The sequence below is a fragment of the Clarias gariepinus genome, chromosome 9, assembly GCF_024256425.1.
Source record: "Clarias gariepinus isolate MV-2021 ecotype Netherlands chromosome 9, CGAR_prim_01v2, whole genome shotgun sequence".
In the NCBI taxonomy this organism is placed as follows: Eukaryota; Metazoa; Chordata; class Actinopteri; order Siluriformes; family Clariidae; genus Clarias; species Clarias gariepinus.
Genome location: NC_071108.1, coordinates 33,721,949 through 33,740,923, shown reverse-complemented (window position 1 = coordinate 33,740,923; position 18,975 = coordinate 33,721,949). Strand labels below are relative to the sequence as shown.

General features: G+C 40.6%; 2 protein-coding genes across 2 annotated transcripts; both read left to right on the top strand.

The window, feature by feature from the left end:
• Positions 1-1,981: 1,981 nt before the first annotated feature.
• pop5 (POP5 homolog, ribonuclease P/MRP subunit) lies at positions 1,982-6,288 on the top strand. The gene is made up of 4 exons (XM_053504538.1): positions 1,982-2,197; positions 3,845-3,994; positions 4,708-4,791; positions 5,690-6,288. The coding sequence occupies exons 1-4, from the start codon at positions 2,035-2,037 to the stop codon at positions 5,818-5,820; spliced, it is 528 nt and encodes a 175-aa protein (XP_053360513.1). The 5' UTR covers positions 1,982-2,034; the 3' UTR covers positions 5,821-6,288.
• A 222-nt stretch (positions 6,289-6,510) lies between these two features.
• On the top strand, positions 6,511-18,774 carry rnf10 (ring finger protein 10). The gene is made up of 17 exons (XM_053504190.1): positions 6,511-7,029; positions 10,743-10,933; positions 11,214-11,419; positions 11,504-11,594; positions 11,705-11,889; positions 12,728-12,864; positions 13,043-13,200; positions 13,952-14,089; positions 14,236-14,431; positions 14,528-14,661; positions 14,945-15,062; positions 15,147-15,248; positions 15,865-16,002; positions 16,213-16,304; positions 16,386-16,443; positions 17,428-17,592; positions 17,731-18,774. The coding sequence occupies exons 1-17, from the start codon at positions 6,879-6,881 to the stop codon at positions 17,802-17,804; spliced, it is 2,334 nt and encodes a 777-aa protein (XP_053360165.1). The 5' UTR covers positions 6,511-6,878; the 3' UTR covers positions 17,805-18,774.
• Positions 18,775-18,975: the final 201 nt, after the last annotated feature.

The window sequence follows — 18,975 nt, the reverse complement described above, 5'->3', positions numbered from 1 at the left end:
TGGTCTGAATATTGCATACAACACATGGGCTAGTTAATCAGTAATCACTGATTTCTAATTATTAAATAACCCAATGTTATACTGCACAGGACAGTACATGTCTAAGGGCTGTGATATGAGCTTAGGAACTGGATGACGAATGTCACTTTATTAGACAGTCAGACTTTCTTCTTTCAGACATTTTTTGTACTCCCACCTCTGGATTGTGATGACATATTACATCATGTCAGCCGTCACTTCTGTAAGGGGAACAAACTGTACAGTACAACGCTAAGAAGCCCATGCACGCACTCATACAACCTTTAAAAGGACAGCGCTACCACCAGGCATGAATTGGTGATGAGGTATCGGTGACACAGTGAGTAAGACTTCCAGAGCTAATGTGGAGCAGTGAGAGACAGGACAGCACCACCACCAGGAACATAGTCATTGACCCCATTACGGGTAAGACTCTCTAGGGTTAACTGATAGGATAGGGTAAGGTCTGTCCACATGCCATCCGGTACATTGGGTGACAGATATACCCGTCGTTTGTGTGGCAATTACCTACGGGTTCAGCTTGACATCTCAACGCCCTATTGTATCTTGGAGTCCTTCACTTGGGTTGAAAGATCTTGCACAGAGGTCCCACATTAGCATAGCATTATAAACATTATAACATTAGCATAACGTTATAACATTACGATCACCCACCTAATATTGAGTAAGTCCCCCATTTTGCCACTATAACGGTGATGCACTGTGTGTTCTGACACCTTTCTATTAGAACCAGCATTAACTTTTGACACTTTGTCCATTCTCACAGTGGGTAAATTTTCAATATCTTGTTACAATGGCAAAAGTTGATGTGTTGGAAGCAGAAAGTATAAGGACTTAAGTGACCTTGACAAGGAACAGATTGTGATGGCTAGAGGACTGGGTCAGAGCAACTCCGAAACTGCAGCACTCGTGGGATGTTTCCGGTCTGCAGAGGTCAGGACATACCAAAAGTAATCTCAGGAACGAAAAACCGGTGAACAGGCTCACTGATGCACATGGGGAGTGAAGGCTGGCCCGTGTAGTCTGATCCAATAGAACAGCTAGTGTAGCTCAAATTGATGAAAAGTACTCAATGCTGGTTTTCTATCCAATGACCCAATGAAACTACAAAGCACTTTTGTAAGTGTCTCTATATAAGAGCGTCTGCCAAATGCTTATATGTAAATGTGCTTGTGATAGAAAGCTGTCAGAACACAGAACACAGTGCACCACTGTTATGGTGGCAAAATGAGGGACCTATTAATTATTAGGCAGGTGGGCACAATGTCATGGCTGAAAATGTATACGCACATAAGGGAAAAATATTATTATGTGTATTATATTAATAAAATATTAATAATATTATTTAACATATTGCAATAAATTTAGTATTAAAATATTTATATAAGTTTTTCTTTTCCTGAAGTGTGTACACATGTTATATTTTAAACATTATATATATTTTATATTTTTTGGCTGACTCTGTATATTTATATACTGTATTACTGCACCTACTGGTCACATCACATTAGTTTTCTTTCCCTGTAGCGCCATCTATCGGATAATGTTAAAAACACACGAAAGAAGAATTTTGTTTTTTTTTTTCTCAGTATTTTTTATTGTAAAAATTATAGAAAACATTTCTACATAGTATTTATACATTTGTTTGTTTATTTGCATTTTTTCATTCGGTATCAGTGTGTATATCTACAAGTCCGGAAGTATTTTTCTTTATTGCAAATACAATAAATATAACTTTAACATTATAAAGTTTATAAAGTATCGATTAAAAATTAAATTAAAAGGAAAAAATATATAAAATATATAAAATAAAAGGATACAAATGTAGTAAACAAAAGAATCCGGAAGTAAATTCATATAAAGTACCCGCGCGGTGACGTCATAACCGTACTGCATTTTGATTGGTCCAGAGTAAAAAAAAAAAAAAAAAAAAACCCGGAAGTGAGTTGAGCTGTGTTTGGGCTGTGGAGGACACACACGTGGGGAGACTTAAGAATGGTGCGGATTAAAGCCAGGTATCTGCTGTGTGAGGTGTGTGTGTCGGACTCGAGCAGTTTGCGGTTGTTGGAGGAGAAGGCGGTGTATCAGGCGGTGAGGGCGGCGGTGATTAAAGCGCATGGAGAGTACGGAGCCGCTCTCTTCAGCATCGGGTCTACAGGTATGACGTCACTCCAACCAACTAACTAACTAACCAAACAAACAAACAAACAAACAAATGACTATTGGGTTGTGTGCGTGATTGAATGTCTCTAAATCACTTCCAGGTGCATGCACAAACACTCTTTAGGTGAAACTATTATTATTATTATTATTATTATTATTATATAAATAAAAAGTAATAACAAAGAAATAACTGCAGTAACAATGTAGCAAACAGGCTGCTACATAAAGAAAAAAATTGTATTCAGTAATTATGAGGCAGCACAGTGGTGTAGTGGTGTAGCACTGTTGCCTTGTAACTCCAGGCTCTCACTTGTTCAAATCCCACCTCTGGATCTGTTTGACTGGAATTTAAATATTAGTTCATTAAAAAAAAAATTTTTTTTTGTTTTTTTGCTGTTAACCTTTACAAATACGGTATGCGACAAAATATACTGACCTGAAATGAAAACATGAACAATATTACCCAGTTGTCACCTGTGAGGCTATTTCTCCTGAAAGAAACTTACACACACACACACACACACACACACTTCACATCAGTGTGTTGATTTCCCACGGGTTGCATAATGTAAGTATTGGAAGTGTGTGCGCACACCTCCTCGTTCATAAATCATTCACGCAGATTATAAAAACATTTCCCAGACTCAAGCAAAGGAGACGATTTGCTTGTGTAATGATGAGACAGTACCTGACCAGAACGGTGTGATTTCGTAACAATACACATAATAACTGTTTTACGTTACTGGTGCCGTCCGATGAAATCTCTCTCTGAATTGTTCTGCCACTTTGTTCAAACTCGTTTTACGTTCACTTCCATATGAGCAGAAATAATACTCAATTTTGAATTAATTTTCCTCCATCAAGAGACTCATTTCCAACAATTACTCAACACAACTTCCTTTTCACTAGAGGAATTCACATAATTAGCTTTAGCTTTGATTACACACAACACACACTGTAGGGTCCAGTTCACATGGGATAATGATTCGTCATGCACTTTTCCACACTCCGAGTCCTGGAGTAATAACCGAAATGTGATAACCTGGTGATTCAGTACATTCAGGTCTTCAGCTGACTTTATTTTATTGCCACATAACGTTGTTGAGTCTCGACCTGAGTGACTGATCAACCCCAGATCATAACACTGTCTCCAGAGGCTTGTACAGTGGACACTACGCATGATGGGTGCATCGCTTCATGAGCTTCCTTTCTTACCCTGACACGCCCATCACTCTGGGATAGACTTGATCTTGACTTATCAGATCACATTATCTTTTTTGCATTGCTCCAAAGTCCAGTTTTTATGGTCTTTAGCCATCTGTAGTGTTTTCACACAGCTGTTTAGTCCCAATCCTCAATCCTTTCTTCCACAAAGTTGACGCTTCAGTGCTATCCCTCTAGGTTCTTAATCCAATTCCAGTAATTTTCAATCTCCTTAGTTGTTTTCTTTGCCCGTTGCAGCCCAATAATACAACTAGAATATGTATTGTTACATTTAATACAGATTTCACATTTAAGACATTTAGTGTAAATAAACAGCTAAATTGCTTTCCTTTTACAGATTAAGTACAAGAAAACTAAATTACTTTTGAACAATTATTATTAACAGAGTTATAAGACGTCTGTGTGTGTTTTGTTTCAGTGACGTACCTGAACGCGTACACCGGTGTGGTGATCCTGCGCTTCCGGAAAGCTCACTATCAGCTCCTGTGGTCTGCTCTGCCCTTCATCACCAACATATTCAGCCACGGTCAGAAAGTGCAGTGCTTCTTCAACTGCATACACGTCGGGGGTAAGAGGAGGTCATGGAGTGCAGTGTGGCACCTACAGCACATCCACAGGATGTTTGTCCATTGTGTTCTTCATCACTTAGATACAGTTACATAGATTAACTTAAACAGATCCAGGGACACATTGAGCATGTAACCTACTCAGATTAGTTGCTGGACTTTTCCAATCATGGCTCCGGCGTACTAAGAAAACTTCCCAGCTTGGTGATGTTCAAGCACTAGTGAAACGCTGGGATAAGTGCATTAGTGTATATATAAAGGAATAAAGAGAGGTTTTTTTTTTTTACTTTTAGAAAATGTGTTCTGTCATTATGCACAATCAAAAATCTCGGTTTGACTTGAACACCCTTCGTAGCAGCAGTAATGAGACAAACAAAAGGGTTGGTATGTATGTAAAGCAAATTTTTTTTAAATTACAGTTTAGGAATTAAAACCAATAAGGCGACAAAAAGCAAATAGAAGTGATGAATCCATAGAAAATAAATCAAAGTCGATCAAGACAAGGTTTACATCAATTAGTCATGTGTGTTAATGTTCACACATTTACGAGCGTGAGTAAGATACAAACATTTTTCCTACTTTACAGGACTTTCTTAAATAGCAAATGTCGTGTTCATTCAGTTCATATCCAATGAGGTCCGTTATAAGCTCGACCAACCCCTCCTCTCTCTCTCTCTCTCTCTCTCTTTCTTCGCCCTTTCTTCCATAACCGCAGGTACCATCAGAACGTGTCAGAAGTTCCTCGTGCGATACGGGAGACAGCAGCTGTGCCGAATGCTGCCGCACTGTAAGACTGAGGGTAAGCGCCGCTCCCTTCTCAGCTCCAGCACGTCTTCCTCCTCCACGTTTCTCACAACTGACAATGAGGCAGGAGGGGTAAGATGTATGAGACTGGTTTCAGATCTGTGCAGGATGGACTTTACGCTTAAATTGGCACACATGTGGTTTAATCAGGGAGTTGCCATGAAATAAGTTTAAGGGGAAATGAAAAGTCTGATTGTGTGTAAAGTTTCACATGATGTTTGAATAATTTATCTGATGCCACGAAGATGTTCAGTTAAATTCATTACATGATTTTTAAAAGTTGGTGGCATGCATATGAAAATTACAATCAACATGGATGGAAATTACACTTCTCCCTTAAGAGAAATAAACCAAAAGACAAGTACAACCAATTAAAACAGGGTTTATAATTATAAAGCAACACTTAATCTTAAAACCATATTTTTTTAAATTGGGAAACTTCCATTTTGGGAAACACTTCTCTTTTCCAATTTCCCAAATTGGAAAGAGAAACTCTTAAATAATTAACTGACTGGATGATTTATTGATTGATTAACTGTCTGGTTGATCGCTTAATTAACTTATTGGTCGATTGATTTATGAATTAATTGATTAACTAAGTGGTTGATTGTCTAACTAGTTGATTAGTTGACTGACTCATTAAATGATTGATTGATTCATTAATTAACTGACTGCTAGTTTGATTGATTACTTAGTTGATTAAGTGATTTATTGATTGACTGACTGGTTAATTGGTTAACTGACTGATAGTTTTTTTTACTAATTAATTGATTAATCAAGTGGTTGATTGATTAACTGACTGGTTAATTGATTAACTGATTGATTAATTGATTAAAATGATCTGGCTGTCATGTAGATATCACTCTTATGGCTTTCTCTTTCATTCTGTGTAGCTGAAAAACAGGAGGTGAGGAGAGCTGTGTTGAGCTGCTCACTCAAAAAGTTAAGAGTGGATGGCGATGATGAAGAGGAGGAAGACGGTGATGAAGGTGGTGCTGATGATGGTGAAGCGGCAGGAACCTGATTATTCATCACACCAGAGACGTGCAGAGACACGCTTTTCTGTATAATTATAATTTAAAGCCCCAACCAGGTCAAGTTTCAGTTCTCTGTTAAGCCTCAGTGTTTATTCCGGACACTTGGAATCTTTCTGGAGGCAAATACCTACTGTAAAGACACATCTTATCATATATTTGATGTAAAATAACTTTCTTTCCATGAATGTAATAAGCTTGTTATTATGTTATTATAATATATCCTCTGCCTCATCTGGACTGACTGATGAAGTTTCTTATTTTGTTGTAAATACTGCTGCATAATAATAATAATAATAAAAAGAAAAACAGCATGGTCGTTAGAAACATTATAATCAATACATGATCATGAAACGTGGAATGTAATATGAATTACCACCAAATATTATAACGCAATAATAACACGTTAAGAACAACATACCCGTTTTGGTTCCATTCATGTTATTTTTTTATCCCACCCATTTTTGAGGAACGCGCTGCGATTGGCTATAAATATCCCAAACATTACACAACGATTGGTTGGTCGGTCATACGCAAACGTAAATCAGCGAATTTTCATCAAGGAGGCGGGATTTGCTCTTCATTTCTTCCAATCAGAAGCGGAGAATTCGCGCATGCACACGCGCTCCATGAAGTCAGATATAAAAGGATCATCCGGGTATTTAGGGTTCCTGTTTGGCGACCCGTCGCCACAAGAGAGATCTGGTTTAGCGCTATCGGAAATTTGGGCCTAAAAACCCATTAATTTGTCCGTTTTCCTCAACAGGAGAGCGGATAACGCTCTGTGGGGCGGTGTAGTTCCACAACAAGGGGAGGAAAGGCGTATTTTCCGGGGTTAATCCCCCGCATTCGCGCGCTAGTCTTTTCGCTAACTCGTCTTTGGGAGACATTTTGGATTTGGTGTCTCTTGTTTTTTTTCTCGGTTTGTTTTGTGGTCAAGATGTCGCCGTGATGGAGTATCCGGGTTTGATAGAAATGAGCAAGGGCCTTTGCTGCCTGACCCGCACCTCTTATAACTACCCGCTTTTTTCATTTCTTGTCCCGTTTAATGCTAGAGAGCTCGGCTGCTCTCTGCCCGGAGCTCGGCCTCAGTCCCTCACCCAGAGTCATGGAGAAAAACCCGAACACCAGCAACACCAAGCTCCCGCCCCGGTCCAGCTCCACAGGCCCGGCGCCCTCAGACTCTAAAACTAAAACAGGTACACACACCTCATTTCTGTTTAAACCACTAATACGGTCATATTTTAGATTTCTCTGCAAATGGTTTGTTTTTTATATATACATGACGTTCGTAGGCCACGGATCACGTGATGTCCTATATGGCTTCCTATTGGAGGATTAGTGCATTACGTAATGTGCAGGGATGAGTTTGGAATTCGACCTTAAGGGGGAAAAAAAACAACCGTTATGAGAAAAATGTCACGCGCTGTTGAATTTGTGTTTTTCGGCCACAGTATTTATAAAAAATAAATAACTGTTAATATGGATCAAATATCGAACTTGAGAAACTTTTGGAAGTTCATACGCAAACATGGTTCTACTTTTAGTTTACTTTGTAGTTGTTATCCTAATAAGCTAATAAGCTAGCTAACGTCAGTGATTGCGCGTGCAGCACGAACTAGCCTGTCGAGCTAGTTAAAGCATGCGCATGCGCACACGTGCTGCTATTAAAAAGCAAGTGTTTTTTAAAAGTTAAATTCCTTTTTACAGGGTAGATCAACATCACACTTAATTTGTTAGTCAATATCTTCTTTTCGTCAGCCTCCATACTGACAATTTATAAAGGAGGTTTAAAAATAAATGGTGAGTGAGAGAAGGCACTGAAACTGGAGACTCCTTCCATCTCCTTCATGCAAACTGGACCATTAATGATTAATTTCTCAGAAGCATGTTTTGCACCACTCTCGAGCTGTTACTATAGAAACAATAATAACATTAATGTACATATAAACCTGCGATCTGCCTTTTGAGCCAGAATTACTTTACGGTGTCACCAGATCAACCATTCCGTGTTTAAGGTGTCTAGATGGGTGCATTTGGATGAATTTGATAAATAGATGTATGGCTGGATGATTAGATAAATAAATGTTTGGATGGATAAATAAACAGACAAATAAATAACTGGGTAGATGAGCTTAATGGTGGGATAGATGGATAAATGGGTATATAAGTGAAAAGATTGTTTGTAGGGACGGGAATCACCACTCACCACCCAATACACGATCATGATGCATCGGTGTCAATTTGATATTGCGATTCTGTAAGTTTATTATTTATTATTACTTTTTTTAATCCTTAACCTTGGGAGGGGGAAAACCCTTTTACCCCTTAGCTTTATTCAACACCTTCATAATTTAAACATGAGTAATTAAATGCCACCCCATTCCTTATAAAACTTTAGGTTTCTTACTTCATTTAGACAATACAAACTAACTTCAGCTACAGGAGTTGAACATTGTGACTTTAAACACAAAGCTATGTTGTTACCGAACAGCATGCAACTCTGTAATCTGCCATAATTATTATTTCTAAACAAACTTGACAAATAATTTACTCCAACCACACAGGATGAAAGTGTGTAAATAGTTCAGGGTGTGCCACCAGTAGGATTATGTCTCAAGTCTTCGTGTGTGTTGAGAGGAGGTGAGAACAGAGTAGACAAGTTCCTTAAACTTAACCTGCGCTCATGAGTCTTGTTTTGAGTCTGGTGTAAACCTGTCTAATAAGTGGATTTGAGACTAATGGGCTCAGAGTTTGGAGCAAAACATGTGATCGACACACAAGAATTGCAATTCATAACTGAAACGATAACAGAAGGAGAGGTCCGTGCCGATATGACCAACTGCTCGGAGGCTATTCTCGTCCTGCTGCATGGCTCAAGATGATCCTCCAGGCTTGTGGAGATCCCCTGGAGTGGATCATGTTTACAGAGTGCTCCAAAATGCGTCTTTTATTTATTTATTTTTTTTAATGCAGTGTGACTTCAGTGTGTGGTTTTAGTTTTGGTTATAACGTGCCCTGTGAGCTGCCCTGCTCTTCACTGATAAGCTGCATGTCGACACCCTGAACATGTTTATCGTGCGCTGAGGTAAACAAAGTTTAATCGACGTGTTGCCTTTTAAGGAAAAAGAGGATGTTTGACACGGCTAGTGTGTGCAGTGTTTTGTATTAGGAAACGTGTCATTAGGTATACAGTACATTTGTACACCTCAGAGTGACGGAAAAGACTACTCTTAAAGATTTAGGTATATATCTAAATTACCTAAGTTATTATTGATGTAACAAAACAGCACGTCACAGCCTTTACATGACATCTGCTCACGCAGTCCAAAGTTCTCTCGTCAGCTTTGTTCGGGTGGATCTGTTTATTAGTGCTACTTCTGTAATCTTTTTAAACCTGCCGTTTCGGTGCTGAATATCTCGCAATCTTTGGGCAGGAAGGAGGTTCTGTCAGGATGTTTGCATCATGAGATGCTCGGCTCTTGCTAAATCAAAGTCCAAGCAAGAAATTTAAATAAATGTCTAAATAAACAAACAGTCTCGGAACGGAAGAAGCATCGTAGAGCTCGAGCCCGGCCACGTGATGTCATGGTTTAGGTAAAGCAGATGTGTTGTGGTCTGGGAACTAATACAGTCCTAATGGTGCAGTCTGTTGTACCAGACCTTCAAAGTGCAAAAGAAGAGCGACTGAACCAGTAACGTCTGAGTTCGGGTTCGAGGAGGATGTGCGTCTAGACACTCTTCTGTTCTTGGTGCCAGGTGGTGGGATGAACTTCTTCTAGACGTCCGTACTGCCGAGTCAGTGCCGGTTTTTAAGTGATGTCTGGCTAAAGACCAGTCGGTTTCTTATGTATTTGGGGTTTAACTCACCAAATAAGTAAAATGTCAGTGTATGGGTTATTTTCATTAATGGAAGCTTCAAAGAACTTCTTGCTTTGGAGAGGTTTATCATTTTAAATGCTGTAAATGTAACTGTTCAGTCAACGATGATCATAACTTCGTCAGCCTTATTTTCTTACTTCTTGATTAAACTTGACTTGGCGACGTGTTTGTAATCTGAGGTTTATAACCTAATTTGTGAGTCAATGATCATTTCAGTGGAATTTACCACCATGATATATGACACTGGTTACAACAGGTTTAGAACTTTATTCTCCCCTTATGCAACTCGTGTAGACCTCGCTCCTTAAGATCGAACAAACTATTCGAAGTAACCAGCGCTGTAGAACCAATCTCACCATAAAACACACACTTCTGGACTGCCCAAGTTTTAATACTATAAGAAAATGATTTCTACCTGAACCAGATTTAAAAAAACATATTCTGCAAGACAAAACCAGAAAAACTTTTACAATTTTTATCTAAAGCACCTATAGAATCTCATGTAAAATCTTATTTTGGCCAAGACCATGCTATAATGTAATATTTATTTATTTTTATCTATTATAATTATATATATATTTTTTTTATTTCCCACAACTCTAAATCACATTAACATAATATAAAATTGGTTTGAATAAACCAGCCTAATATATTTTATATGAATCTGTCATGAAATAGCCTGAGAAGCTGATATGGCAATAAATCCTAATGAAAACAAACAAAATCCTAAAGATTGTTGTGTCACTGATGTGAATCCTTTAACCAGTTTCTAATTCAGAATCAATTTACAAATTTAAAACATTTTTTTAGCCAATTTTAGCTTAAGTATTTTAAATGTTAAGCAATCTTTTTCAGTGAGTATCGCTGCTTCTTCTTTTGAGTTTATGTGGAGTTGGTGCAATCCAAGATTTTGCTTTAAAAACAAAGGCAATGTATGTAATACATGCTGATTATGGTCACTGTTTATGAAAAACACTTTTTATTCGCTGATGTGGTGATAATTTTTTTTTGTCTGTTTGTAATTTTGTAGATGCAAAGAACAATGGCGGCTCCAAGCGCTACAACCGTAAGCGGGAGCCTGCCTTCCCCAAAGCAGAGAGTTTTCCAGGCCCCCGTCGCACCCACCCACAGAAAGGCAAGAATTTCGACAAGAGACCCCCCCAGAGAGGTGGAGGAGGAGGTAGACAGGGTGGGCTCATGGGCGGTGGGAGAAGAGAAGAGGTAAGACCCTTACCATGCTGAGAATTCTATGCACACTATTAAGCAAAAGTTTGGACACCCCATTTAATTCCAGGATTTTTTTTTCATTATTTCATCTTTCTACACTGTAAAACATTATTGAAGGCGTTTATTTAAAATACACAGTAATTTCCTTTGAACAGTTGATATTGGGATGTATCTGCTACTTTTTTTGTATTTGCAACTTTTGACTGTAACGTTAATGGCAGTTGTCCTGATTTATCGATCTCATCATTCCTCCTCCGCCTCCTCTTCCTCTCAGGTAGTCGAGACACGCCGGGCCGAGTTCAGCCCGGCTCAGTTTTCTGGACCCAAAAAGATCAGCTTGAACCACTTGCTCAATTTTACCTTTGAGCCGCGCGGAAGCCACGTCGGCTCCGTAGGCGACAGCCACTCATGCTGGGGTCGCCGCAACAAGTGGGGTCACAAACACAAGCCCTTCAACAAGGAGCTGTTTCTGCAGGCCAAGTGAGTGTAATGCTACGATTACGCTAATGGTTAACGTTAATTCTGTTTAATCTCCTAATCCTTTTTTTGTTTGGCGTCTTTAAGCTGCCAGTTTGTGGTGATGGATGACCAGGATTATCAAGCTCACTTCTCTGACCCTGACACGCTGGTCAGCTGGGACTGTGTGCAGCAGGTGGTGAGTGTTGATCGTGTTGAGGATAAACCCGACTAGCTGTGATGTGTTCTTTCAGTCTTTCTAGGAAGCGTTATCGTCTTAATCCTTCCTCGTTTCTCTGTCCGCTGCAGCGCATCTACAGCCACGAGGTGCCGTCGTGTCCGATCTGCCTGTACCCCCCGGTGGCAGCTCACATGACCCGCTGTGGCCACATCTACTGCTGGCCCTGCATGCTGCACTACCTGTCTCTGAGCGAGAAGACCTGGTCCAAGTGTCCAATCTGCTACGAGGCCGTGCACAGCGCAGACCTCAAGAGGTAACGCAGTTCGTTAATTAATCTAGGTGAAGACGAGGTGTAGAGCGCCACAATTTGGCGCACGTTAGGTAGAGGGACGAACTGTAGAGTCACTCGGTTTAAGATGGAGATGCGAGTAGGATAGAAGGAGAAACACACGGAGCTTGACTTGCACAGTAAAAAGAGGCGTTTAGAGTAGAGAGATGCAAATAAGGTAGCAAAGATCATGTAAATTGGGTAGGGAGCGGCTCATGAGGTAATAAGTTGCCCTTAAGTCAGAGTGACTCAGCTAAGGAAGAGAAAGACCAGTATATGGTTGGTGGAGCTCACGGCGCATTTACACACTTGGGCCGTTGTATAGGATACTGTAGTTCCTATGAGTCACAATCATTTGCTAACCTAATAGCTTAATGTGTTTGGTGACGGTTTAACTATAAAATAAAAAACGTAATTACCACAAAATGGTGTGATGCGTCTCTTCAGGTTTGTGATATTTTAAAAAATAAATTTCCCAGCGTTTGTGTGCCCCCACTGTTTCCCCTCTGATATTGTGACACTTGTTAAATGTTGACAAAATTAAAATGTTGATTGAAAATAAATTGGTTAAATTAGTCTTGTTTGTTTTTTTTTTTTTTTCATCAACAATATTGCATACTTATTTCGTTCCTGTTCACCGACACCCGTTACATCTCGTCATCATCACAGGGAAAAAAAAAAAAAAAAAAAAACATTGACCAATATACTTTTCATTATTTGTGTTGACTAAATTAGTGAAGAGGGAGATGTGCCCACATTCGAATACCCTCTGTATTTATTATGTATCTGTTCCTCACACACTCCTGTTCTTTCTATTTCTCAGTGTTGTTGCTATGGAGACACGTCAGTACGTACCCGGTGATGTCATCACCATGCGCCTGATGCGCAGGGAGAAAGGCGTGTTGGTGGCTCTGCCCAGCTCCCAGTGGGTTAAAGTGGAGGAGCCTATTCGCTTTGGAGGTGAGACAGTTGTGTGCGAGTGAGAGAAAGTGAGACCATGATGGAGTAGAAACACACACACTTTGTTTTTTTGTTTTTTTTGTTTTCAAAAGAAGCTGTAATGTTAAGTTTTTTGATTTTCTCACACAGTGATGTGTAAGGTTATGTGCATGTGTTTTAATGTGTGTGTGTTTTTCAGATGTGCGTCTGAGCTCTTATTCCAAGCTGCTGCTGGCGTCTCAGGATCAGGTTCTGGGTCTCCTGGCGGAGGAGAGAGCGGCGCTGCAGGCTCAACTGAAGCAGGAACAGGACGACCCTCAGGCCTGCTTCATACAGAGCGCTTTACTGCAGCTGCAGGTAAAAAACACACGCGCACATCTCAGTAACTTCAAATTCACACCAACCTCAATTTGTCACGTACACATTGAAATGCTTATACAACTGACCTAAAATGGACAGAGGATCGAGTAGAAGGTTCCCACTACAATAAAATGGAAATAAATTACACTAGAAGAATACAATTGAATACTAAAGATGGAATTTCCAATAAAAATTTTAAATGTAAAAAATTGATTTATAAAAGCCACAAGTTGTGCGTGGTGCTGGTCCCAAACCCAGACTGTCTATGGTGTAGGAGAACATGTGACCGGACAGGTTTCAGTGATTTTTAAGTTTAGTGTCTTTTGTACGGGTCAAATGAACACTTTGACCAGAAGTGTATAGGCAGAACAACTTGTAAGTAGGTAAGCTGGGATGACTTTAACCACAAGGACAAGCTGAGGTGTACACACGGTGTTAAAATAAGAAATAAATGTTATCATTTAGGCACCTAGTGTGTAAAGTAGCTTATTAGTCATTTTTTAAGTCATCACCCATCATTAAACGTGCAGTTCTGCCCAGGGTAAATAAGGTCCGGTGTTTGTGTGCGTGTTCGGAGTTCATAAGGCTCATTAACATAAAGATGTCTGAGTTTAATTGCCGTCACGGTGCTTTTTTTTTTTTTTTTTTTTTCTACATCAGATATAACAGATAAGACCGCAAATCAGGAATCAGCTAGACTTTTGCGTGTTTACAAGCTTATCCTGTGTGTGTGTGTGTGTGTGTGTAGGAGCGTGAGGACGGCCTGCTGAAGAGGAACGTTCCGGATAAGCGTTCCTGCGGCGTGGAGAGTGCAGACATGATGAAGCTCTCTCTGACCGACTCGAGTGTTCCCGAGGTCGTGGTCAACAAGCTCACCAGCTCCAAGGTAAACAAACCCCAATCGGGTTCAATGATTAGACGATCAAATCCATCACAGAAATGGATGAATATAGGCATGTTGTGTGTTCACGATTTGTGTGTCTTTGTCATTGCTTATTGTCTGACCTCTACCCCCCCACTCTCTCACTCCAGCCCGTTCTGCAGTACGCCTCAGCGTTCGATGATGAGATTCAGGAGACCAGTGACGAGGTTCCCGAGGTCGTGCCTGAACAGGAAGTGACTGAGGTGGCCGAAGATGTGCTGGATGGACCGAGAGAGGAAACCCTGAGTAATGAGGCCGGGGCGCAGCCGAACTCTCAGCACGGTCCTTACTACTACTTCTACCAAGGTGTGTTGATGTGGAGGGATTTATAAATGGTGTTCTAAGTGGTGTTTTACTTTTATGTTTAATACCATATCTGCTTTCTCTCTCTCTCTGGTGTAGCGGAGGATGGACAGCAGATGTTCCTGCACCCGGTGAACGTTCGCTGCTTGCAGAGGGAGTACGGCAGCCTGGAGAACAGCCCTCAGTCCATCAGCGCCACTGTAGTGGAGATCGAGGGCCACACCGTTAACGAGGTACGTCTTCTCGTATTTGTTACAATTACAGGTAGTGCCAGACTTACGAACATCCTGAATAACGAACAGACCGCGGTACAAACAGTAGACATTGCAGTGTACCCGATGCCCATATTTACAATTATATACAATATTTTCAGTGTGTAAGTGAATGTATAAAATAGTGGATGTGCTTCTGGGACTGAACTCGTTCATAAGTCAGGAACAACCTGCATTTAAAGCGCTTTCTCTCAGTTTGAGTATCTAAACCTAATCCACGTGTGTGTGTGTTGGGTTTTTGTAGGACGTTCGTCGGCGTCATCGTTACCTCTCTCACCTGCCCCTCACCTGCGAGTTCGGCATCTGCGAGCTCAACCTCCAGCCACCGGTCCTTTCTAAGGAGACACTGGACAGTTTCTCAGGTACACACCCGCACACGTTTTTATTTTATGAGGTTTTTTTTTTTTTTTGGAACATAGTGGCCTAATCCTGATTTCTGCTGACAGATGATCTGGAGCGCAGGAGACGTGCGAGGCAGAAGAAGGCGAGGGACGAGAAGAGGAGGGAGAAGAGGATCGAGATGGAGGAGAACCGGAAACAGGGGAAATGTATGTAGATAATGTGTAATAATGTAATGCCGTGTTGAGTCTGGTTTTATTGTTTTAGCGTTGGTACTCGTTGACGGGGGGAACGGTTTGTAGGAATGGTTAAAAGGTTAAAGCTAAAAAAAAGTAAGCTTTAATGTTATCAGTGATATTATTTTAGGTTGAAGCCCACGTACATGTCTGTAAACTTTTAATTTATTTAAACTGTAATTTCACAATTTTGTTAGTTGTGACACATGTATTGGTTTCCACCTGGATTTGTGACTATTTTTACTGTCATTTTATCTCATCAATGGGAAAGAGAGGATATAGGAAAGTTTGTTTACACCAAGTTGCACTTCTTTCTTTCGTCGTCAGACAAATACACTCCCTGTTCGGGAATCGGAGAGTGAATTACAGATGAGAAATAGAAAAAGTAGATCGGATAAAGACAAAACTTTATCTTTAAACAACTCTAGCATGTTAAAGTTCACTTATACCACTTCAGCGCTGTTATTTTAGCCAAAGTGATATATGAAATAGCCTAGGACACATGTGTGGTGTGTTGCAGCCTCTGGTCTCACTGTAACTGGGTGTAAATCAGCCTTCAGGTGGCTTGACACGTTGTTTTTGTTTTTAGATCCAGAGGTGCACATTGGGCTGGAGAACCTGCAGCAGTTCCCAGCGTTTGGTCCCACTCCTCAGTACAGCCCGTCAGGACAGAACCCAGAGTTCCTGCTAGGACCTCCCTCTCCTCTGAGCAGCAGTCCTGCCTCGGGTAATGGCAAAAAAACAAAACAAAAAAAAAAACCCATCACAAGGTTTAATGATTCGTCACTTAAGTGCTGAATTTGAAACGTTTTTGTAACAAGGCCACACAGTTGATATTCATGTTTCTCCACAAGAGGGCGGGATTTACTCTTGCTTTGGAATTTGTATTTTTTGATTGCGTTAAATGAACCAGCGCGGTCTTCTTTTCATGTTCCAGACACTGCGATGTTCCCGAGTCTGAGCGGAAGCAGTCCGTCCTTCAGCGTGGGCAGCGTGGAGGAAGACTCGCCTTGCATGTCCTTCGCGCAGGTTAATCCTTCTCAACACCTTTACTTAAAACATTCCCTCTCAATGAGGACGCTCTTTAAATATTCTCTCTAATCCGTGTAGATGCTGAGAGACGGAAAAGCAAGAGCAGATGTCTGGCCCAAACTGCCTCCAAAGAAAGGTGAGCACATGAGGATGTGATCTGGAACGATAATGTATCGGTGTGGTGACGAGTGTCCTGTGTGGGAGCCCTTAAAGGGATGTGTGTGTGTGTGTGGGGGGGAGTGGAAGCAGCTGCGTCTTTGCAAGTTGATTTCTAATCAACTAAATCACTTCCTTAATATGGGTGTGATTAGAAACACTGTGTCTGTCTGGATCTTTATACGTTACATAAATGATGAATGCAAACTTGTGTGATTAGTAAACACCTGATTCTGTTATGATTGGTTACCAAAAGTCCTGTGGTTGGTTGAAATTGTACAGCATGACTTGTAAAAATTCTTCTAATAAAATACTGAGCTAAAAAAAAACTACAGTTTGATTATAGATTGATTTGATCATTATTAATTTAAAGCATGTTTACACTTAGTTTTTTCTTGTATACAATTATTGGTGTAATTAAAATTGGGTTTGTTATGCGTTACACCTTTTCTGACGCATCCCGTCTTCTGCACTTTGATCGGTGACGCGACTTGAGTCGCATTTCTGAATGGTTGGATCGTCCCTGCTTCAGATCACGAAGCACGAAGGCGGGACTTGAACATGGTGTTTTTGAGTTAAGCGACGAGTTAACCGTTGGTGAACTATGAGGGCAAAAGTAAACAAAATAATATAGTTGCAAGCAACGATGCACGGGCCCAAGCACCGTCTGCCATCAGTGCACACCAGAAAGACACTGGGTCACACAATATGACGTCACATAGGAAGTTAATAACCATAAGTCTCAGCTGACCCGTTCAAGGTGTCGCACATCCTTTCAGTTTTGCATCCTTTAATGTGTTGATCTCACAGGCTCGGATTGTATAAATTCCCTAGTAGGAGATTTGTGTGGATTTTTTTCAAGCGACCCAAAATATCTGACCTCCTGTTGAGTCGGGCCCATGACATGCAATGCAAAAGTTGTTCAGCTCAATGAGATATATGTACGTTCTCGCTCTGCCTGCAGACACGTTCCTCGCTCCTCCGGCGGCCGACAGCGACGGCGAGAGTGACGGATCGGACCGCGTGCCGGTTCCCAGCTTCCAGAACTCCTTCAGTCAGGCGGTTGAAGCGGCGCTGCTGCAACTGGATCACAAACCAGCAGCCAAGGCTGAAGCTCCGCCCACTGCCGGTCAGTCCTCAGTGCCCCACCCCCTCTCGAGTAAAAAAAAAAAAAAACTGTAAAAATAATTTAGTTCCCCTTTAATTGCAACAGTGACGTTTCTTTGACGTAACCTGGGGTAAATTTCTTTCATTTCCTTTTTTCCAGATGAGAAAGGAGGGAAGAAAAAGAAGAAAAAGCAGAAACTTCTTTTCAGCACTTCTATGGTTCACACAAAGTAAACAACGCTGCAGACCAAGTCACACTTTCACGCCTCCTCCCTTTTCTTTTTCCTTTCCAGTTACTTTTTTTCTTTCTCCCCCTTCGTCCTTTCTCTCTTGTGCTCTAGCGTGTTAGTTTATTTAGTCACGGCTCAGAGACTAGCTGAGAGTTTAACAAACTGAATTAGACTTTGTACTGCTAACACGTGGCTATAGACTATAAAAGTATTAAAGGATCATGTGCATCATTTGAGTTCTGTTTGGCGCTTTAAATCAAACACCGGTGATGTGGCGATGAATCATTGCTGTGTGATGCACATCATACAGATATTTACTTTCACAGAGCTTTACTCTGCGGCACATAAAATTAATCTAACGCGTATCGTCGCTCAGCTCTATTTAGTGAGAAATTCCCAATTTCACAAAAGTAGCTTGCATGGATATTAAAACTTGCGCCAGGGGTTCAGTGTGCGAGGGTTTAAACCGCCAGCAGTCAGCCAGCTGCTGAGTTCACACGCTGAACCCCTGACGGATCGAACAGAGACGCTCGTGAGCTTTAGGTAAAGTTCGTCCACTTCACCGTGCGCTGCTCATTTCCCTTCTTCCTTCATTTTTTTCTTTACAGCTCACTAAGGTACTTTTTTTTTTTTTTCAAAAGGTGTTTTCCACCGATTTCATCACACACACCACAATCTGAACCACGTTTACTTCATCTGCTGCTTCAGCAAGTCCTCACAAACACAACATAAAGGCTGGGTTAAGACTGAGATGTTTAACTGCAGGATTTAAGGAGGAGTTTGAGCTCCAGTTTTTCATGTATTCAAGTTGCTTTAAAAAAAAAAAAAAAAAGATGGTGGAATTTTGTTGAGGGTTTATTTGTTTATTTTAGTTTCTTTTTTCCCCCTCCCTTCTCCTGATTCCCTATTGGGAATCTTATTATTATACACCTGCATATTGATTTGAAGAATAAAAAAAATATATATGCATCGCCTCTTTTGGTTTCGTCCTCTTATTGAAAAGGAAACAAACATAAATGAAACAATTTTACAAATACACACATGTAGGCTTAGTGTTGCATCCACCGTGATGATTTTCTGTAGTTTGATGTAATGTTTTGATGTAATCTAGGAAGAAATGCACATTTCCAGTAATGGAGAACTGATAACTGTGGAAGTATGAGGTGTTTTCCCTC